This window comes from Bos indicus x Bos taurus, chromosome 3, assembly GCF_003369695.1.
Source record: "Bos indicus x Bos taurus breed Angus x Brahman F1 hybrid chromosome 3, Bos_hybrid_MaternalHap_v2.0, whole genome shotgun sequence".
NCBI lineage: Eukaryota > Metazoa > Chordata > Mammalia > Artiodactyla > Bovidae > Bos > Bos indicus x Bos taurus.
In genome coordinates, this window is record NC_040078.1 from 79,853,462 (window position 1) to 79,877,776 (window position 24,315).

Consider the following 24,315-nt stretch of genomic DNA (forward strand, 5'->3'; position numbering starts at 1 on the left):
TAATGGTTAGGCTTCTAGCAGTTAAATGTGTATGTACTGAGGGGAAAAAATGATGGGTGTACAATGTTTCATGCACTGTTTTAGGCATTAAGGATATAGAATTTTTTAAACAAATTCTATACCTGTATAAGCTTGTATTTTAATGAAATATCCAGGCTATAACAAGTAAGCAATGGCACCCCACTCCGGTACTCTTGCCTGGAAAATCCCATGGACGGAGGAGCCTGGTAGGCTGCAGTCCATGGGGTCGCTAGGAGTCAGGCACGACTGAGAAACTTCACTTTCACTTTTCACTTTCATGCATTGGAGAAGGAACTGGCAACCCACTCCAGTGTTCTTGCCTGGAGAATCCCAGGCACAGAGGAGCCTGGTGGGCTGCCGTCTATGGGGTCGCACAGAGTCGGACACGACTGAAGCGACTTAGCAGCAGCAGCAGCAGCAGCAGCAGCAACAAGTAAGCAAAATAAATATTACTAAAATTTAAAGGATGATTTTTTAAAAAGAAAAATGACTTGAAAAGGCATAGCTTAGATGGTTTGGTTTTGGATGGTCTCTCTGAGGAGAGGAAATCAATCTGAGCAGAGACATTCCTGAAGTGAGGCAGGGACCCCTGAACAGGGTAGAGCATTTCGGGTTGACAGGTCCTAAGTGAGAACCAGATTGTCGATGTTCTGACAGTGTGCCTCTAATGTGTTCTTACCCAGGTTAATTTATCTGACCTCTCAATCTTGATGTATCTTCCTGTGTTCTTCTTTAGCTTTCTTTAGGAAGACCAAAAAATACTAGTACAGCTTGCTTTAACATTTCTACATTATTGCTATGCTGGAAGAAATGTGACCTTTTTCTTCAACAAAGACACTAACTACAAAGATACTTCTTTTCTGAAGAGAGAATATAAACATCTCTCTGCCTTTCCTCATCCATGCTCCCCTCTTATCCACGCTTCTCTTCGCTCCAGAAGGCTGAGATCTATGACTGCATCAACAGGGCTCCAAGCTCTCTCTCTCAGGTTGGGTTTGGCTGGTTGAAACTCTTGGAGGAAAGTGGAGGGAGGTGAGGAGAGCAATATTGAGGTGGCTATTCCCCAGCTCCCTCCCTGATGGAGGCTGCAAGGCTTCAGCTTTCTGTGTCCCTCAGTGACCCCACTGTTCCTCTCAAAGCAGCTAATTCCCTCTCTGTCTGTCTGTCTCTCTCACACACATGGTCTCTGGGGAGAACTCCAACCCCTCAGCTCTTAGGACTCAGGATGGTAACAGTTTGGCTGTTACTTTCCTGATATCCTTTTGAAAAAGGAGACCAACATCTCAGAGGAATGGATGGGTTGGAATGGATCCATTACGGGTGACCTGTTCAGCCATCTCTTGTCACACCCTCCTCAGAGGACGTGAGGGTCCTCGGGGCACTAACTGAGTCCTCATGAGGGGCACCTGCACCCTTGAAGCACTCGGTGGTGACTGTACTCTGGGAAAGAAAATGACCATGCAGTACGATGCCATGGAATTGCTTTCCTGACTTCAAAATAGATATGGGCGTGGAAGAGACCAGGAGACAGCACTTAATAAAAGCCGTGTGCAAGCATGTGTGCTAAGTGCTTTCAGTCATGTTTGACTCTTTGTGACCCTATGGACCATGGCCTGCCAGGCTCCTCTGTCCATGGGGATCCTCTAGGCAAGAATCTTGGAGTAGCTTGCCATTTCCTCCTCCAGGGGATCTTCATTACCCAGGGTTTCCTGGAGATTCTTGGGAATCTAAGAATGGTCCAATTTTGATGTTTGTCTTCTCTCTTCTATTCTTGGAAGGCTGTTTTCTCCCGTGTTTCATAATGTTGGACTGTGAATTCATGTTTGGCTGATTTAAATCTATGTAATCCCGTGGAGTCTGTGTTGAAGATGGTATCTCTTAAGCGGTTTAGAATTTGATTTTGGTGAGAATATTACATAGGACCACATGCATATTAGGGGCTTCCCAGGTGGTGCTAGTGGTAAAGAACTTGCCTGCGAATACAGGATATATAAGAGACATAATCTGATCCATGGTTCACAAAGATCCCCTGGAGGAGGGCATGGTAACCCAATTCAGTGCTCTTGCCCGGAGAATCCCATAGACAGGGAAGCCTGACAGCTTACAGTCCATAGGGTTGCAAAGAGTTAGACACAATTTAAGCAACTTAGCATGCACACACATGTATATTAACATCTTGACTTGTTGGTTCCAGACCTTGCAAAGGGTGAAAATTTCCCAAATTTGTGCGATGACAGAACTCTGGTTATAAATTGTCAGGGAAGATATCTTTCCACTCAGATCTCAGGACAAATAGATAAGGTCACTGCTATTCTCCCATTGGTGATAGCAAGATTTTATCTAATAATTTGACTAGGGGTGGAGTCCTTCAAGGAATCTGAACTTAATTCTAAATATATATCTCCCAAAGGCCTGATTGCTGGGAAAGATTGAAGGTGGGAGGAAAAGGGAACGACAGGATGAGATGGCTGGATGGCATCACTGACTCAATGGACATGAGTTTGGGCAAGCTCTGGGAGTTGGTGATGGACAGAGAAGCCTGGCATGCTGCAGTCCATGGGGTCGCTAAGAGTCAGACATGACTGACGACTGAACTGAACTGAATAGAAAGAAAGAAAGTGAAGTCGCTCAGTTGTGTCCGACTCTTTGCGACCCCATGGACTGTAGCCTACCAGCTTCCTCCATCCATGGGATTTTCCAGGCAAGAATACTGGAGTGGGTTGCCATTTCCTTCTCCGAGATCTTCCTGATGCAGGGGTTGAACCCAGGTCTCCTGCATTATAGACAGACACTTTACCATCTGAACCACCAACTGAATAAAGGCCTGTTATCTCATTTGCCCCTAAGAAGGTACTGAAGCCCAAGCTCCTGTGTTACTTCGACCAGCAAATAGTACAGAGAATCAGCAACAGAAGTTTAGGGGCTTATGGCTCTGGTTTTCAGTTCCTATTTGTTTTAAGCCCATGAAAATATGCTTTCATTTTTGTGGGATTAGTCATACATTTTAAAAGATATTTATCATAGTTAATGAGCATTTCTAGTTTTTTTTTTAATAAGAGAAACTTCCAACTTATTTCACCCACCCTAAAGATGAGGCAAGATCTCTTTCTGTATGATTAGAAAATAATCTCTAATATTAACCCTCTAAGCTATGACTCTTTGCACATAGCACTTTATCCCCACCAACAAGGCATTACTGTTTTGGATGAAGTTCAGGCTTCCCAGACTCTGGTTTTGGCCACAGTCTTTAAAATAAAATTTTTTTATTTAGAAAGTCAAAGCTGAAATGTAACCTCTTCATCTGAGCAATATATATCTTTCTGATTCCCTGGACTAATGAACTTTAGACATAACTTAGTTTTAATAAGTACATGGCTGTGGAATAAAGAATTCAGGAAATTACTGCGAAGAAAAGGTATGTTAGGTTCACAATGTGCTAGCTAGTAAGATTATTAGCCAGCATCTTCTGGCTTTAAAAAGCATCTTCTTTTTAAACTATGTTTCTCTTTCAACATTTTATTATAAAAATTTCAAATAGAAAGTTAAAAAAATGATAAAATGCACACAAATCCACCAGTGCTTCCCTGGTGGCTCAGCAGTAAAAATCTGCCTGCAGTGCAGTAAAAGCAGGTCTATGGGTTTGATCCCTGGGTTGGGAAGATCCCCTGCAGAAGGAAATGGCAACCCACTCCAGTATTCTTGCCTGGAAAATTCCATGGACAGAGAAGCCTGGCAGGCTATAATCCATGGGGTCACAAGAGTAGGACATGACTGAGCAACTAAGCCACTACCACCACCTAGATTCAATAATTGTTTACATTTTTCTACATTTTAAATGATATGTATGCCTAAGGAGACTATATACATGTATGCATGGTTTTAGAAAAGGCAGAGGAACCAGAGATCAAATTGCCAACATCCGTTGGATCATCGAAAAAGCAAGAGAGTTCCAGAAAAACATCTATTTCTGCTTTATTGACTATGCCAAAGTCTTTGACTGTGTGGATCACAATAAAGTGTGGAAAATTCTGAAAGAGAAGGGAATACCAAACCATCTGACCTGCCTCTTGAGAAACCTATATGCAGGTCAGGAAGCAACAGTTAGAACTGGACATGGAACAACAGACTGGTTCCAAATAGGAAAAGGAGTACGTCAAGGCTGTATATTGTCACCCTGCTTATTTAACTTCTATGCAGAGTACATCATGAGAAACGCTGGGCTGAAAGAAGCACAAGCTGGAATCAAGATTGGCAGGAGAAATATCAATAACCTCAGATATGCAGATGACACCACCCTTATGGCAGAGAGTGAAGAGGAACTAAAAAGCCTCTTGATGAAAGTGAAAGTGGAGAGTGAAAAAGTTGGCTTAAAACTCAACATTCAGAAAACTAAGATCATGGCATCCAGTCCCATCACTTCATGGCAAATAGATGGGGAAACAGTGGAAACAGTGGCTGACTTTATTTTTCTGTGCTCCAAAATCACAAAATCAGATGGTGACTGCAGCCATGAAATTAAAAGATGCTTACTCCTTGGAAGGAAAGTTATGACCAACCTAGATAGCATATTCAAAAGCAGAGATATTACTTTGCCAACAAAGGTCTGTCTAGTCAAGGCTATGGTTTTTCCTGTGGTCATGTATGGATGTGAGAGTTGGACTGTGAAGAAAGCTGAGCACCGAAGACTTGATGCTTTTGAACTGTGGTGTTGGAGAAGACTCTTGAGAGTCCCTTGGACTGCAAGGAGATCCAACCAGTCCATCCTAAAGGAGATCAGTCCTGGGTGTCCATTGGAAGGACTGATGCTAAAGCTGAAACTCTAGTACTCATGTGAAGTGTTGACTCATTGGAAAAGACCCTGATGCTGGGAGGGATTGGGGGGAGGAGAAAAAGGGGATGACAGGGGATGAGATGGCTGGATGGCATCACCAACTCGATGGACATGAGTTTGAGTGAACTCCAGGAGTTGGTGATGGGCAGGGAGGCCTGGCGTGCTGTGATTCACGGGGTCACAAAGAGTTGGACATGACTGAGCAACTGAACTGAACTTAACTGATACATATATATGCAATCATTTGAAAGTAAGTTGTAGTCATTTTGACATTTCATCCTTAAACTGTCAATATACCTCTTCTGAGAGTGAAGACATTTTCCTACATAACCTAAGAACACTGAACAATAAGTCCCAGATATCATCTAATTTCCAGTCCATTTGTAAATGTCCAGGTGTGTATTATAGCTTTATCTCCACCTTTAACAGTTCTAAGTAGAGAGAACACCCTTGGTTGATATTGGATGTTTTTAGAATAGCAAAGCTTTGGAAGAAAGGAATGGCTACATCATTATTTGACTACAAAAAACCCTTGGAAAAAAGGATTTAATCCAAGTGTTTTGCATTTTTCAATGTTCTGAGAATATTAAAGCTGAAAGAGTCACTTTATCACCTCAGTTTTTCAAATCTAATACAATGCTCCCAAGCTCGACAAATTAGTATATGCTATAATCTTTCCTACTTAGAATTTTAGTTCATCCCAACTGTATGTAGCCTTTTTAATCTTTGCAGAATTGGTGTTATTATACAAAATGAATAGTTATACTTTCCATTTAGGATTTAGAAACTACCTGCACTAGTCACTTTAGACAGGGCATGGACACTGCATCGGCCTCTCTGTTTCCCAGCCGTGAGTCATAATACTCACCTAGGTAGCCAGCTCCTAAGGTAGACACCAGAGGTGCAAGTGAGTTGTCTAGAAAGCTGATGCAAACCCCAGCTGGAATAAAGCAGACAACATGAACCTACAAAAACACCATCTCAGCCTGATTCACATGAAGTCATTCAGAGCTACACTGTAGCTCCAGCTAACATTTTGCCATTACTATAAAGCTAAAGCCTTCATTTTTCAACTTGCAAATTCCTTGGCATATGCCTCCTGGTGGTTAAAATGAAAGCCTTTTGCTGGGTAAGATTTCAAAAGTAATGATCATAATACATAATTCAGTGATATATAATACATTAGCTATTTGAGATAAGATTAACATTACATGTCTGTAAGGAATTTTTATTTTTAGAAAACTAACTTTCTCCTATGGAATTTTTCAGAATCATATATTTTTCCAGGTTTAAGTGTGCATATTTCTGATGAAGTTAAGGATAAAATGGCTGACCTGTATTTCTATACTTTCAGGTACTACACAGCGTCAATGTCTTCCTTCCAGGCCTGATTATCCTCTCTAAATATTCTCTCCCTTCTGCTATGCTATACTCCCTATAACACCTCTGCTAATGCCCTTATTCTCCAGCAGGCCTGGCCTACACACCTGATGCAGCTATTCAGTCCAGCTGTACATCTCAGCTGGGAGCAGTCTCTCTGCTCAGTTTTCATGACCAGAGCATGCAGGGCAGAAAGCCTTGTACCAGACAGTGCTGAGCACATGTTGTTGAAGTTACTGAAAGGAGACTATTTAGGGAATTTGAGTCAGTCAATTTGCTGCAAGTACTCTAATGGGCCAGTTGCCCTGGAGAAATTAATGGACAGTTGCCCTAGAGAAACTAACGAACATTTCTCACTTCAAGTGCCCTAGACTGCAGACCCACACCTCCCAGCTTAGAAAGAATAACTGCCTGCTGTGCACCTGTCTTCCACTTCACCAAGCTTTCATTTCCTTTCAGCATTTTCTTATTTAAATAACCTCATTTGTTAGATACAGTCATCCTTTCACTTGACGTTTCAATGATATTAGGAAGTGTAAAAGGTGTGATAATGTTATGCATAAGTGAGTAGAGAGCTTTAGTGTGCACAGCATTCAAAGTGACCTTCTACTTTTAAGCCTTGTCCCATCCCTGCCCCAGGGAAGAAGCAACAGGTAATTCTTTTCACACTGATACCCAATGATTGTATCAGTGGTGGGCACATAACTAAATGCAACACGCATACAGGCACAAAGGACTGCCTAATAGGACTGCTGGAAACTAGTAAACCAGTCAAACTGTCACTCTGTTATTCAGACAGTGGAATACAGAGAAGAGTGTATTCATAAAAAGAGGTATCTGAAAGACAACCTGCTCCATTGTTGGGACAAAGATCATGAAATAAGCATCCCCTGGAGCTGCCTTGTCTCTGACAGGCTTCCAGTTCCAGTGCCAGCACCAATCTCAAGCAGAAGTAGTTGACTACATAGGTGGTTGCTCAGGGATCATCAGTGGGAAATAAAAAGAGGCAGGCTTAGAGGCCAGGGACTCAGTCCTCAGGTGACTAAGAGTGTAATTTTTCAAAATTAAATCTAAAGTATCTCCATTCATTCAAACAGCACCAATTTGGCAAAGATGAAAGATTTTACACTCAGTTGGAGCAAACTAAAGAAGTAAGTAGGAAAGATTCTTTCTTTTTCAAATTGGAGGATAATTGCTCTATGATGTTGTGTTAGTTTCTGCTGGACAACAACGTGAATCTGCTATAAGTATGAATTTATCTCCTCCCTCATGAGCCTCCGTCCCACCGCCCCCATCCTGCCTTTCTAGGTCAACACAGAACTCCAAGCTGAGCTCCCTGTGCTATACAGCAACTTCCCACTACCTCTCTATTTTATATCTGCTAGTGTAAATATGTCAGTGGTACTCTCTGAATTCATCCCACCTTCTCCTTCCCCTCACCCCATGTCCACAACTCTTCTATGTCTGCATCTCTATTTCTGCCCTGAAAATAGGTTCATCGGTACCATTTTTCTAGATTCCATATCTATGCACTAACATAAAATATTTGTTTTTCTCTTTCTGACTTACTTCACTCTGTATGATGGACTCTAGGTTCATCCACCTCACTACAAATGACTCGGAAAGATTCTTACATATAAAAACTTCTTGAGTATGGGAGATTTACATTAGGTCTGAAATAGTAAGTTTTATAAAGTGATTCTTTTGCAGTTCCAGTATCCCAGAATAATTGGAAAACATGCCATAGAAGATCTATCTGGCTAAGGTTATTTCCTTTTAAAATGAATACTTGTCTCCTTAAATTCACATAACTATTCTTTGAAATCAAAAAGCTTTTCCCACTCAGATATAAAACACTTTAAAGTAATCAGATGGAGTCTAAAACCACATAAAGTATTATATAAAGTGGAAGTGGGGATTCTGTTTTGAACAGGAGGGTAGACTAGAGAGTCTCGAACAAATAGACACTCCCCCACACACAAGACATCTAATGCTGGACAAAAATTAATGAAATCTTCAAGGTATAAAAGGGTTTCCCAGGTGGCATGAGTGGTTAAAAAAACCTGCCTGCCACTGCAGGAGACATATATACATACATGGGCTTCCCTAGTGGCTCAACTAGTAATAAAAACACTTGCCAATGCAGGAGACACAAGAGACACAAGTTTGATCCCTGGATCAGGAAGATCCACTGGAGAAGGAAATGGCAATCCACTCCAGTATTCTTGCCTGGAAAATTCCATGGACATAGGAGCCTAGTGGAGTTCAGTCCATGAGGTCACAAAGAGTCAGATACAATTGAGCACACACGTGTGCATCCATGCACACACATACACACACACCCCAACCCTTGCATTGAAAAAGCTCAGTGAATACCAACCTGGACAAGTAAAAAAGAAAGCACATCTAAACCCATAATAGTCAAACTTCTAAAAACAAAAGACAATGAGAACAATCTTAAAAGCAAGCAAACAAACAAAAAGACATATTACTTTAAGAGAAATAACAATTTAAATGACAGCTAACTTCTCAACAACAGCCATGCATACCAGAAGACAGCAAAATGACAACTTACAAAGATGTAAAATACGGCCAACTTGGAATTCAATAGTCAGAAAAAATATCTATTAAAATTGAAGATAAAATATAGACCTTCCCAAACAACACCTTGTCACAATTGATCCACAGTACAATAAAGTTCTTTAGGATGAAGGAAAATTATGCCAGATGGAAACAGAAAGAAGAAAGAAGTAATAAACAAACACTGCTGCTGCTGCTGCTAAGTCACTTCAGTCGTGCCCGACTCTGTGCGACCCCATAGACGGCAGCCCACCAGGCTCCCTCATCCCTGGGATTCTCCAGGCAAGAACACTGGAGTGGGTTGCCATTTCCTTCTCCAATGCATGAAAGTGAAAAGTGAAAGTGAAGTCGTTCAGTCGTGTACGACCCTCAGCGACTCCATGGACTGCAGCCTACCAGGCTCCTCCATCCATGGGAGTTTCCAGGCAAGAGTACTGGAGTGGAGTGCCATTGCCTTCTCCAAACAAACACTACAAAGAGGAAATTTAAAAGATGAGGTACTGCCTAAGGCGTCAATATAACAATATTTTAGATATTTATGAAATACACAGAAATAAAATGTATGACAAAATAACAAAAAAAGTAGGAGAGGGATTTGTAAATCATTACACATTAAAGAAGTACAAACTAAAACCATTACACAACCATCAGAATGGCTAAAATTAAAACCTGATGATACCAATGTTGACTAAGGAATTGGTATATGAAGCACCAGAAGAGCAATGTAAATTTTTCCAACCATTATTTGGCAGCGTGTATTCTATTTTACTCAGCTTTTACTCAGGGGAAAATGTGTGAAAATTCATTCAGCTCACAGTGAAGATGTGTATTTTACAGTACATAAATCATATTTCAATTATGAACATTTAGATCCCATGTATGAAAAAATGATTAGAAAGCAATAAAATTACAACAATAGAAAATTAAGCAATGAATAGGAAGGTAGAGAAAAACAAATGGCTTATAAACATGAACATATGCTCAATGTCATTCATCAAGTTAAAATTAAAATAGCAAAAAGGTACTTCAGACATTTACAGCTGGTTTCTTACACTTGTAACCAAGAGTCTTAACAGTATATTTGAAAAAGTATGCCAAGATATAATTACGTATAAGAATGCTCACTTCAGGGGCTTTGCTGGTGGTCCAGTGATTGAGAGTCTGCCTTGTAACGCAGGGGTGCAGGTTCAATCCCTGGTTGGGGAACTAAGACCTCACATGCCATGGAGCAACTAAGACCCCACACAGACAAATAAATACATCTTTTTTTTTTTTTTTAAAGAATGCTCACTTCAATGTTGCCCCCAAAAGTAAAAGAAACAACCTAAATGTTCACCAGTTTTGAACTGTTTACTTAAATAACTGTATTTTGATATAATGGAATACTACACAAACATTAAAATAATGAAGTATGTTTGAGCTTATATGGAAATATCACCAAGAAATATTAAGGAAAAGGGTAATTTTATAACAGCATGCAGAATATGATCCCAATTATATAAAATTTAGAAGTATGTGGTATAATAATAACAGGTTATTTTGAGGAATAGAAAATAAAGATTGAGAGTGGAAGGAGACAACACTTTTTATTTTATATTTCTCGGTACTGCTTGAAATTTTTTGTATGTGTTGGTTTTATTTACATTTTAAAATTAAGCAAGAAAGAGAACATATATGAATAGTAGCCCAAATACCAGCCCCAAAACTCAAATTGCCAGAAAGCTAAGTGATGAAACTAATGTTACAGATCACTGTACATTAAGACTTCTTAAGGAAATAGAAAGTCAAAGTAAAGAGCTCTTGCTGCTTAAAATGAGTAATTTTTCATGTAAGTGCTATAACGCCAGCAAGAATTTGGTGTGGGGGATATATCGAGAATACAGAGAGAATAACCATAGAGAGAGATGCTTGGATCTGAAATGTTTTCAAATCCCTAAAGGCAAAGCATGTTTGTAAGAATTTTAAAAACACAAATGCTAACAATGAATAAAAATAAATATATTACCTATTCACATAAACTACAAGGATTATTTCTTCATGTTTTCCAAATTTTGCTGAAAGTAGTAATCACATAATAGATAAAATAACCCTAAAATAACTTAAGTCATAAGAATTCTATTTTCACTTTCCATTTTTCATATTTGATCTCACATCAATTTCAACACTATGATTCACAGTGATGAAAAATTCACAGTCATCATAATTTACACTTTTTTTAATGAATTTAGGGACAAAAAGGTGAAATAGGGCAATTAAATTGTATAGAACAACTGGTGATGCATATCTCAGCACTTATGTTTATAACATTAACATACCAACTGTGAATAAAGAGAAAGTGTTAACTGCGTGCCAAATACACAATGACAAATTTTACAAGTACAATATCTACAATATAAGTATTGCACTATAAAATTAAATATCTCCCAAATTATTTCTCAGTTCAGACATTTTGAATGGACATGTTATCTAAAATATCCTATCAAAGATCCCGACAAAATTAAATTTAATGCCATACATCTTAAGTATATTTAATTTTGAAAAACAGACATCAGCATCTTTCCACAATAAATATTGATTGATAAACTTTGTATAAAAATAATTCATTCAATATAAAAACCCATGGAAACCATTTCTTGATGTTCATACAAATGTATGCAACAATATTTCAGTTTTAATTCAGTCTTGTGTGTTTTAAGCTGCTTGCCCAACATCATAATGAGGTGTAGGAACACTTTTTTGTTTTAAACAATTGTTCAAGATGGAGTAAAACTACTGACTTACCTAGTTTCCTTTTACAAACAGTTCTTCATATTTTTGGTGACTATGTTTAATTTTTTTCTCCAATGTGCTTCTTCTCATCATAATAGAGTGGACAATTTTAATCTTGTGTTTTAAAATTTGAGAATGTTTTTCTCAATAGTAAATACTTTAAAAGAGTCTGTAACTATCAAGATGACCTTTGAAAGATGACATGTAGAGCATGTATCTTTTAAAAACTACAGGAGATAATCTGAAAAGGTCTTTTTTTTCAGCCATGTCTACGTGACATATGGTTGCAATATGTCTCAATTCATTTAGCATGTTGGCAAATCCCACATGAGCCCTGTGGACACAACTCTTACTGCCTCATCTCTATACTGTGCAACCAAAGTAACTTTGGATCTGGTATCAATTTGTGGAGGAAATTTACCTTCCCATTCAACTTTTGAGAAGTTAAAATGAATATTCCTAAGAGAATATGACCGTATGTTTGATATTTGGAAAGAGGGAGTTGATTTTATTGGAAATGAATAAGAGGAGGTAGAATAATGTCATGCTTACTGTCATAAAACATTATTCTCAGTCCAGGATCGCCCACTGGTTTGGGAATTTCATCCAAGTCTTTTTACTACTGGAGACTAGATTTAAAAATTAAAGACCTCTGTCCCTATTCCTCTTGCCACCATGTAACCTCTAAATGGGAACAGAGGGCTCCAATAGGAGGCCTGGATGTGAGAGTTGGACTGTGAAGAAAGCTGAGCGCCGAAGAATTGATGCTTTTGAACTGTGGTGTTGGAGAAGACTCTTGAGAGTCCCTTGGACTGCAAAGAGATCCAACCAGTCCATTCTGAAGGAGATCAGCCCTGGGATTTCTTTGGACGGACTGATGCTAAAGCTGAAACTCCAGTTCTTTGGCCATCTCATGCGAAGAGTTGACTCATTGGAAAAGACTGATGCTGGGAGGGATTGGGGGCACGAGGAGAAGGGCACGACAGAGGATGAGATGGCTGGATGGCATCACCAACTCGATGGACATAAATTTGGGTGAACTCTGGGAGTTGGTGATGGACAGGGAGGCCTGGCGTGCTGCGATTCATGGGGTCACAAAGAGCTGGACACAACTGAGCGACTGAACTGAACTGAACTGAACTGAACTGAACTCATACCAATTGGGGCTTCCCAGGTGGTAATAATGGTAAAGAACCCACCTGCCAATGCAGGAGACATAAGAGACACAGGGTTGGGAAGATTCCCTGGAGAAGGAAATGGCAACCCACTCCAGTATTCTTGCCTGGATAATTGCATGGACAGAGGAACCTGGAAGGCTACAGTCCATGGGGTCACACAGAGTCGGACACGACTGAAGTGACTTAGCCCTCACTCATAGTCACTGGGCTTCCCAGGTGGCGCTAGTGATAAAGAACCTGCCTGTCAATGCTGGAGACTCAGGTTTGATCCCCGGGTCAGAAAGAGCCCCTGGAGAAAGAAATGGCAACCTGCTCCAGGATTCTTGCCTAGAGAATTCCATGGACAGAGGAGCTTGGTGGACTACAGTCCATGGGGTCGCAGAGAGTCAGACATGACAGCAACGGAGCACAAGCACGATTCACACTTGTAAATATGCCTCATCTTTTTTCTCTTCTTTGTTTTCAGGGGTTTTAACCTAGGAGATCTATAATCTCATTAACCCTGACAAATGATTTATCTTCAAACAAAACTGCTTAATCTCTTAGCTCAAATTATTAATTTCTGAGTTTATTTTCCTGAAGTTCAGATTTAGAGACGGATTCACAGCTTGTGTTGAAATTTTAGGCCTTTAAATGAAATACTCAAAATTCAAGATCTATCCTAAGTTTAAAAGTCCAAACCTGTACTTCAGCTTCTCTCTCCCTTAAAAATTCTTTTTACAGAATGTTTGCAAAGAAACAGAGAATATCTAATCAAACAAATACAAAACATTAAAAATTTTCATCTGAGTGGTAATTTTCATAAAGACCTAATAAGATACAGTAATATGTAGATTGAAATGAACTTTTGAACATGAAAATTGAGCCTTGACAATAAATATGATCTAATCTATAATCTGGGCTTCCCACGTGTGCTAAAGCAACTAAAGCGACACAGCACAACCTACACTCTACATATATATAACATGTTATATATAGCATATATAACATGCTGGGCTTCAGTCATGTCTGGCTTTTTGCAACCCCATGGACTGTAACCTGCCAGGCTCCTCTGTGCATGGAGTTCTCCAGGCAAGAATGCTGGAGAGGGTTGCCAGTTCCTTCTCCAGGGAATCTACCTGACCTGGACGGAATCCTCATCTCTTGCAACTCCTGCATTGGCAGCCAGATTCTTTCCCATATGTAAATATGATCTAATCTAAATCTATATATAACAATAGGCCAAACTGCGCCCGTTCAACACTCTCTATTAAGGAGGCTCCCTGGGAATTTCAGTTTCTAAAGTGTTTTTGTTTGGGGAACTGAAGCTGCATCAGGATGGAATCAGTGATCTCAGGTTAATGTGCTGTCACCAAGTTCCTTTAACTCAGACCTACAGCACTACAGTGGTCCTGGGGCTTCTGAATTCACTACACTGCACATACACAAGGGGCAAAACCTCAGGCTGAGAGCATTCATCAGTTTCTTTCTTGTTGTTCTGGAGAGAATGAGAGGATGTCGTGTCTCAGTAGACTTGGTTGGTATTTAATCTCTACTGACACGTACAATTGGGCAAAATGTAATTTTTAATATATGTATATTCTATGAAATTATTAAAAATAATGGTTAATTTTACCAAAATTTCCATACATGTAATAATTCGGTTTCTGAAACAGTAAACCAATTAAAAATCATTGAAAAAAATTTTCTCTCTTTATCTTTGTACCAAATTACTCATTCAGTGACTTGATACAGGCCCTCTACTTTTCTCTCGTAAGAGTCATTGGTTGAGTATGTGAGATCCTGAGATATCTCAACAGTACTTATGACATGAAACAGGTTTATTGATTACAGGTTGGCAAATAATCATAAAATGTGTGAAAAAATATCAACTGAGGTCTGAGATCTTTGTCACTCTTTAGAACCACTCATTTCATATGGCCATAACCAGAAGAGAGAAGGAGGTAGAATTTTATTTTCGGTAATAGTAAATCAGCAGAATCCTCTCTCAGTGTAAGTATGAACTAGTGATGTTTGAAAGTGAAAGTTGCTCGGTTGTGTCTGACTCTTTGTGAGCCCATGGACTACCAGTACTTCCCTGGTAGCTCAGCTGGTAAAGAATCCACTCCTGCAATGCAGGAGACCCCAGTTCAATTTCTGGGTTGGGAATATCCACTGGAAAACGGATATGCTACCCACTCCAGTATTCTGGACGGGAGAATTCCATGGACTGTATAGTTTACGGGATTGCAAACAGTCAGACACGACTGAGTGACTTTCACTTATAGTGATGCTTAACAGCCCATGGGGGTATTTTTGAGGACTGAAGTATTTATTTTGATGATACTGATAATCTGGAAATTCTTACTGCCATTGAACAACTGTTTCTGCAGGTTTCTTAGTTTATTGCTCGATATGTTTTCTTTGGGATTTCTTTTTTTCCCATACCAAGAACTGGAATAAAAAATAAATATTAAAGTCTTTAAAGGCAAAGACAACATCTGTGTAATTCTCACTTAATTTTTATCCAGTATCAACAGTTCAGTTCAGTTCAGTAGCTCAGCCATGTCTGACTCTGCAAACCCATGGACAGCACCACGCCAGGCTTCCCTGTCCATCACCAACTCCTGGAGCTTGCTCAGACACATGTCCATCAAGTCAGTGAAGCCATCCAACCATCTCTGTCATCCCCTTCTCCTCCTGCCTTCAATCTTCCCCAGCATCAGGGTCTTTTCCAGTGAGTCAGTTCTTTGCATCAGGTGGCCAAATAATTGGAGTTTCAGCTTCAACATCAGTCCTTCCAATGAATATTCAGGACTCATTTCCTTTAGTTATATTAGTTAATGAGTTCCAACTCATTAACTGGTTGGATTTCCTTGCAGTCCAAGGGACTCAAGAGTCTTCTCCAACACCACAGTTCAAAAGCATCAATTCTTTGGCACTCAGCTTTCTTTACAGTCCAACTCTCACATCCATATATGACTACTGGAAAAACCATAGCTTTGACTAGATGGAACTTTAATGGCAAAGTAATGTCTCTGCTTTTTAATAGATTATCTAGGTTAGTCATAGTTTTTTTTTTTCCCAAGAAGCAAGCATCTTTTAATTTCATGGCTGCAGTCACCGTCTGCAGTGATTTTAGAGCCCAAGAAAATAAAGTTTGTCACTGTTTCCATTGTTTCCCCATCTATTTGCCATGGAGTGATGGGACCAGATGCCATGATCTTAGTTTTCTGAATACTGAGTTTTAAGCCAGCTTTTTTACTCTCTTTTTTCACTTTCATCAAGAGGCTCTTTAGTTCCTCTTCACTTTCTGCCTTACCCTTTCTGATAAGGGTGGTATCATCTGCATATCTGAGGTTATAGATATTTCTTTGGGCAATCTTGATCCCAGATTGTGATTCATTCAGCCTGGCATTTCACATGATGTACTCTGCATATAAGTTAAATTAGCAGGGTGACAATATACAGCCTTAACATACTCCTTTCTCACTTTGGAACCAGTCTTTTGTCCCATGTCCAATTCTAACTGTTGCTTCTTGACCTGCATACAGATTTATCAGGAGGCAGGTCAGGTAGTCTGGTATTCTCGTCTTTTGAAGAATTTTCCACAGTTTGTTGTGATCTACACAGTTAAAGGCTTTGGTGTAATCAATAAAACAGAAGTAGATGTTTTTCTGGAACTCTCTTGCTTTTTCAATGATCCAGCGGATGGTGGCAATTTGATCTCTGGTTCCTCTGCCTTTTCTAAGTCCAGCTTGAACATCTGGAATTTCACAGTTCACATACTGGTGAAGCCTGGCTTGGAGAATTTTGAGCATTACTTTGCTAGCATGGGAGATAAGTGCAATTGTGGGATAGTTTAAACATTCTTTGGCATTGCCCTTCTTTGGGATTGGTTGAAAACTGACCTTTTCCAGTCCTGCAGCCACTGCTCAGTTTTTCAAATTTGCTGGCATATTGAGTGCAGCACTTTCACAGCATCATCTTTCAGGATTTAAAATAGTTCAACTGGAATTCCATCACCTCCACTAGCTTTGTCTGATGCTTTCCAAGGCCCACTTGATTTCGCATTCGAGGATGTCTGGCTCTAGGTGAGTGATCACACCATTGTGGTTATCTGGGTCATGATGATCTCTTTTGTATAGTTCTGTGTATTCTTGCCACCTCTTCTTAATATCTTCTGCTTCTGTTAGGTCCATACCATTTCTGTCCTTTATTGTGACCATCTTTGCAGGAAATGTTCCCTTGGTATTTCTAATTTTCTTGAAGAGACTGCTAGTCCATTCTATTGTTTCCCTCTACTTCTTTGCATTGATCACTGAGGAAGGCTTTCTTATCTCCCCTGTTCATTCAAATGGGTATATCTTTCCTTTTCTCCTTTGCCTTTTGCATCTCTTCTTTTCACAGCTATTTGTAAGGTCTTCTCAGAAATCATTTTGCCTTTTTGCATTTGTTTTTCTTTGGATGGTCTTAATCACTGCCTCCTGTACAATGTCGTGAACCTCCATCCATAGTTCTTCAGGCACTCTATCAGATCTAATCCCTTGAATCTATTTGTCACTTCCATTGTATAATCATAAAGGATTTGATTTAGGTAATACCTGAATGGTCTAGAGGCCTTCCCTACTTTCTTCAATTTAAGTCTGAATTCTACTTAAATTTTATTAGATTACAGGTCAGATCTTTTTTTTTTAATGGATGACAATGTAAGGTATGGGTTAAAAGCATAATCACTAGCTTAAAAAGTTCTGGGTTTATAACTGAATTCCACTACCTATGATCTTGGGGAAAATTACTTAATCTTCTAATTTTTAAAAGGAATATAATAGTAGAACATGTTTCATACAATTATTTCAATAATTAATTTACCTAAAGTAAGGAAAGTATTGGGGCTTCCCTGTTAGCTCAGCTGGTAAAGAATCTGCCGGCAATGTGGGAGACCTGGGTTTGACCCCTGGGTTGCGAAGATCCCCTGGTGGAAGGTATGGCAACCCACTCCAGTATTCTTGCCTGGAGAATCCCCATGGACAGAAGAGCCTGGTAGGATGCATTCCATGGGAGAGAAGAGCCTGGTAGGATGCATTCCATGGGATCGCAAAGAGTCAGACACGACTGAGTGACTAAGCACAGCACAGCAGCAAGGAAAGTATTAGCATAGTGGTTCGTTTATACATAGGGAGAATGCTCAGTAAATGAGAAAAAACTAGTGTATATGCAAGAGAGAATGAGGAAGACAAGGACTCCAGAGTCACATACAGTATTATCTAACTATCTAATTGTATCAGAAAATGAGCATGTCAACATCTTTATAAAGAAGAGTTAGTGAAGTTAAAGTCACTTAGCCGTGTCCAACTCTTTGCAACCCCATGGACTATACAGTCCATGAATTCTCCAGGCCAGAACACTGGAGTGGGTAGCCTTTCCCTTCTCCAGGGGATCTTCCCAACCCAGGGGTCGAACCCAGGTCTCCCACATTGCAGGCAGATTCTTTACCAGCTGAGCCACAAGGGAAGCCTAAAAATACAGGAGTGGGTAGCCTATCCCTTCTCAGAGGATCTTTCCAACCCAGGAATTGAACTGGGGTCTCCTGCATTGCAGGCAGATTCTTTACCAACCAACCTACCAGAGAAGCCAAGAAAAGTTAAGGCAGACAGTATATTTTCACAAATACGTGTTGCTACCAAAATACTTGTGGGTATCATCATTCTAATAGGTAGTTTCATTCTATGGTACAGATCTTAGATTTAATATATAAAGACTGATTTCTTATGTATCTTCACAAGTATATCCCCTTGCTGTTGCTAAGTCACTTCAGTCGTGTCCGACTCTGTGTGACCTCATAGATGGCAGCCCACCAGGCTCCCCCGTCCCTGGGATTCTCCAAGCAAGAACACTGGAGTAGGCTGCCATTTCCTTCTCCAATGCATGAAAGCAAAAAGTGAAAGGGAAGTGGCTCAGTCGTGTTTGACTCTTCACGACCCCATGGACTGCAGCCTACCAGGCTCTTCCGTCCGTGGGATTTTCCAGGCAAGAGTACTGGAGTGGGGTGTCATCGCCTTTTCCGAGTATATCCCCTAGCCCAGGGCAATATCCTCTATTTATCTACACATTTAGCTGAGTGTGGATCACAGAGTAAGCGCTCAAGGTAAGTCTGTTAAATAAAAACACTTTCAAATCACACAGTCTAACATCACAAAATACACATACATCACGTACATTTAAAATGCACAAGGATGCCTATTGGATATGATTGTATGTGTGTGTGTGTGTGTGTGTGTAAATGAGCGCACAGTAAAGACAACTGAAGGCAAAATAACCACACCCTTGAAAATAGTTACATTTTCACAAGTGTTAATGTGAAGTCTTTCAGATGTGAATGTAATTCAGATGATTAGCTCCTTCTATATAGGTTCTATGTCCCCAAATATACTACTGTTGAGTTTATGGCTAGCTAGACAAAAGTCTCTGGAGACTGTCCCACTGTAGCTGATTAGCAAAATCATTAGAAGAGTCAGTCTACATTGTTAGGCTCTTGAAGGCTTTCTCACAACCTTTGTCTGTATTATTTGAGTGAGTATGGCTACCATTAGTTCTGGAACAATCATTTTCAAATTTGACTCTGTTTTCTTTTCTACTCTCCTAACCAATGATGAAATATATTAACCTTCATATGACTCATTTACATCATAAATCTTAGATATTTCCAGAATGAAATTAAACAGTTAGGTCACACATCTTGTTTTCCATTATTTTCTGAGTCTGAGTGGAACAAGTCTGAAATTGAGGCATGTAAGATACAAAAGTCTTCTGACCAGAAGTTCCTAAGTTGAAGTTATTTTCTACAAGGTGTGAGCAACTGTCCTGGAGGATTCTGATGTCAGTGAATAAACAGTGGGCTGGGAATGGGGACAACACTCTTGACTCATTGGTCAAAAACACATCACTCTCTCTCTTTTTGACTGAAGTGACTCCTAAATAATAGACAGGCCTTTCATTATTATTTTCCTCAGGGAAATTTCCCTCAAGTTTCAAAAGTTCATCCAGGCCTTCTGAGAACGGAAGGTGTGGTGAAATTATATTGGGATGTTGATCTGACAATATAAAAAATGCCTGGGTTTCTATTTCCCATGATCTCTTAGAGGAAGAATCCTTTGGTGGAGAATTGTTGCTCAAAAAGCATTTGCTGACTGAGCTATTTATAAGTCCTTGCTCCTCCTCAGTTTCACCTGATTTAGAGTTGCTGAGCAGGGTGGCATATTTAACAGAGGGCTGTCTCCTGCTCTCATCCTCACAGGTTATGTCTGTGCTCTCAGCCTCAGAGAATTGAGCACTGCTGCATTGGTCACTAATACAAATAGAACCCTTTTCAAGATCTGGAGTCGTCAAAAGTAGAGCATCTGTAGTTGCTGGCACCATCTCATCTTTATTTTTCCATGATGTATCAACACTGATATCTTCTGAAATGGTTTCAGGCTCCAAAAGAAGAGGACCAAAGGTCGTTGATTCTGTATGCTTGATAAAAAGATGCTCAAATGTTTCTGGCTAAAAGAAAAGACATATTTTAATCCTCAATTGTATTGATTTCTGTTTTGTTTTGTTTTGCTTCACTATGATATCATGGAAGAAATGGAAGTGTGAAAGTTAGTATGAAAGGACATAAATCAACCATAAACTAATTGATTTTGGACTGAAATAAATAGATCAAAAATCGTAAGGGACAGGTAGTATAAGATACTGTTTAAAAGAGGAATGAGAAAGACTTAAATTTGAGCCCTTCTGTTTCTATGATCATGGACAAGTACATTAACCTCTCTGCCTTTCAGTTTCCTCATGTGTAAAATTGTGTTCAATATATACCTTGTAGCTTTGTACAAGGAATATATTAGATAGTACCTGAAAGTGCATAGCTCTCAATGGCTTCCCAGGTCGTGCTTGTGGTAAAGAATATGCCTGCCAATGCAGGAGACACAATAGACGTGGGTTCGATTCCTGGGTCAGGAAGATCCCCTGGAGAAGGGGATCCAGTATTCTTGCCTGGAAAATCCCATGGACATAGGAGCCTGACGGGCTATAGTCCATGAGGTTTCAAAGAGTCAGATGTGACTGAGAACACTGAAATTAGAAAGTGTTATCTCTAGAAGAATTTCTAATGTTGTATAGCAAATTACACTTCCACAAACTGAAATCTCTTACATCAAGTTTAAAAGGTAAATTGATACAAAATCGAATGAGCAGGCCTTCCTTGGTGGTGCAGTGGTAAAGAATCCACGTGACAATTCAGGAGACACAGGTTCCATCCCTGATGCTGACAGATCCCACGCGCCATGGAGCAGCTAAGCCCGTGGGCCGCAACTATTGAGCCTGCACTCTAGAGCCCGGGAGCCACAACTCCTGCAGCTACTGAAGCCCGCTCACCCTAGAGCCCGTGCTCTGCAATAAGAGAAGCCACCGCAACGAGAAACCCTGGCTCCACAACTAGAGAAAAGCCCGCATGACAGTGAAGACACAGCATAGACAGAAATGAATAAATAAATGTTTTCAAAAATCAAAGGAGCAATACAACTTGGCTACAGATAGCTAAAATAACTACTCCATGACCTAATATATGATATGAAAGTAAACTATATGTGATCTTATCTACCTTACATCATACTAAAAATCTATTTATGACTATCAGAAAATAAGAACTAAGAATATCTATTTGTTGAAAACAATTAAGGTGAAAGAGATGATCACAGCCTTTTAAATAACCATTCCTTATAAATAACTTCACATAAAAATATAAACTATAGGACATGTGGAATGAAGACAAAGATGCAAAACAAATGTACATCATAGTTTTATAAGAACAGTGGTTACATTACAACAACAAACCCTGCTAAGCAGCTACAAGCAAGCATCTATGTGCAAAAAAGCTCAACTCATACAATGTAAACATATTGAAAAAATAAATGCAAAATAAACAAAACTGTAGACACAGCAGATTGAAAAATTAACACAACTAAATGAAGTACTATAGAAAATGTGTTCAATTTTATGCTATACATATAATTAAAATTTTGAACTTTATAATTCTTAAACTAATAGAAGGAATTCAGATATATTGCTTGAAATAATGATATAATCAACATTCATAATGGCAAATATATTCCATATAAAAAGACAATTCATTTAACATAATGTTGGACTCAATGAAATATATGGGTGATAATAACCATAAAGGAATAAATATACCAAATATAATGGAATAGATTTATACAGAGATTAAAATACTATATAATAACAAATACTGTATTAACACAAAGTTTTCTATTATTCTATGAACATAATGTGTAAAGAGAAAACTATTCCTCTTCCTGTTTTCTTTCTGAGAGAAATACATAATTAAATTTATATAATTTCCTTCAAAAATTTTTCGCTCATTTTATTTTTTCTTAAGGTTACTACTATATATGTATTGATTTTCTTAAAATTTAAATGAACCAAGAAATTAAGATCTACAAATAAAGGAACTACATACTATTAACATTGAAAACAAAAATAAGAATAGCACATAACATGCAAACTCACAGATGTTCTTCAAATGACATGTTTGACATATTTCATGCCCTCTAAAACTTCATAATCGGTAATTAATCTGTTATACCAAATAATTTACTTCTTCAAATGCATTTGATGAAAGAGTTCACTAATAATGGAAGACAACAACAACAAACACATATTCATATATTATTAAAGTATATTTTATCAATGGGTCACAAACATTTATTAAGAGTATGTTTAAAAAATCATTTCAATTACCATATGCATCTAATATTTCAAGATTTTAGAACAGTCTGAGAGCATATTAAATATGTACTCAGTTAGAAGGAATTAATATCCTTTCATATTTTCACACTTCAATTACATTCCAATGACATCTCTTAAAAGTCAATGAAGTGGGGAAAGGACTCTTTCTTCTTGATTTTTAGGGTTGTTTTTTTTTTAACATTCAAATCAAACTGTAAATGAAATCTAAAAGTAAGTGATGCATATGTATCCTAAATTTAAATATTATTTGGGTTAATCAAGCAGAGGCTTTGGTTTATTTTGAATGTGAGCAGCATAGCACACAAGGTAATTCATAGCATTAATGGTGGCCTTTTTTTCAGGGAGGAAAGTCCTGGGTTTGCTTTGAGCTATTACTAAAAGCTCTAGAGTCTCCCTTTTTGCATCACCGCCCACTTCCCTGCCTGCTAGAAGCTTTTGGTGGTTCAGTGTAAATAAATTAAATTTATTCAAGAATTTCACAAAGATGCTGAATTGGAAGCTGATGTGTTTTCTTATCTGGTCAGTCTGACCTGGATATGTCAGGTCAACCCAAAATGAACTGTAACTTCTACTGGCCTTGACCAGAACAAACTGTCTTTGAACTGAAATGGAAGTTAGCATTTAGGCCATTTTCAAGGCTAAAATGAAAATTCCCATATGGATCAGAGTTAAATATATATAAGATCTCCAAGACATTATAAAGAATACCGAAATGGTTCAATTTATAGGCTGAAGTGTCTATAAAAGGATATAAAATGGAAATTTTTGGACATAAAATGTAAACTAAAAACTTTTGCTACATTTTATATTTAGAGTCATTGTATTTGCAGTTACAGCATTATCTACTATAAATCTGATGGTAACTAATAGATATGTGCTGAGAGCAACAGTCATATTTTTTAATGTTTTATGACCAAAGGACAAATCAAAAGCCAGATATCATAAATACTACTTTTGAGATGACCTGAGAAGTAATCATACATCCAAACTGAACTGGACTGAGATCAATGTCTTGAATTCCAAATTTACCCATCTATTTTAAGTTCTAAATCAACATAATTCACCATATTTTAGTTCTCAATAGTTTCACCAATCTTTTTTTAGATTGTCTCCCCTTCTTCAAAATGTAAAAATCTTCTAATACTCTATAGAATGTTGGGAAGCTGGCAGATTGGGTTCATCGGTAGTGATCGTGATTAGACTTCAAAGAATGTCCGTTCTCTGTTCAGATAAAATAAAACAAAATAAGGAAGCAAAATAAAAAAACACTCAGAAAGCAAAAGATAAAAGAAATCAAAGAGATGTTCTGTCAGGGATGGGTTGTGGATCATAAATTCTTGTGTTAAACTACAGTAATGCATGTTTTTAAGAAAAGATAACATTTTGAACTAAGGTGGTCTCTATCATTTTCTTAATGCAGGCCTTAATATCACACTCTAAGGATAGCCTTAGCGATCCCAGAAAAGAAAATCTATAGAGGAATAATAGAATAAGTAAAAGCAAAGAAGAACAAAGAGCTGAGAAAATTAAAAGCAAGTAGAGGAAAAACAGCAAATATTAGAGAATTTGGAACAAGAAAGAGTAAAGTAGTAGATCTCTGAAAATAATTTTTTTCAATTAAAATAGAGAAGACTTGAAATAGTAAAGAAGAATAAAATTATCATGTTTTTTTTAATCTAGAAAAAAGTTCAAAGAAATCATCTGGTCCACATTTCTCCCTTTATTATAGACAAAGCGATCAAGGCTTAAAGTTGTACAGCTAAC

General features: G+C 38.5%; 1 protein-coding gene across 5 annotated transcripts in view; it reads right to left on the minus strand.

Moving 5' to 3' along the window:
• Window positions 1-21,564: 21,564 nt before the first annotated feature.
• LEPR (leptin receptor) overlaps window positions 21,565-24,315 on the minus strand; it is a 94,070-nt gene continuing 91,319 nt past the window's right edge. For all 5 annotated transcript variants that reach the window (XM_027537000.1, XM_027537001.1, XM_027537004.1 and 2 more), the window contains one exon: window positions 21,565-23,772. In XM_027537000.1, coding sequence (XP_027392801.1) covers window positions 23,755-23,772 — 18 coding nt within the window. In that variant the 3' untranslated portion in view covers window positions 21,565-23,754. The remainder of the gene's footprint in view (window positions 23,773-24,315) is intronic.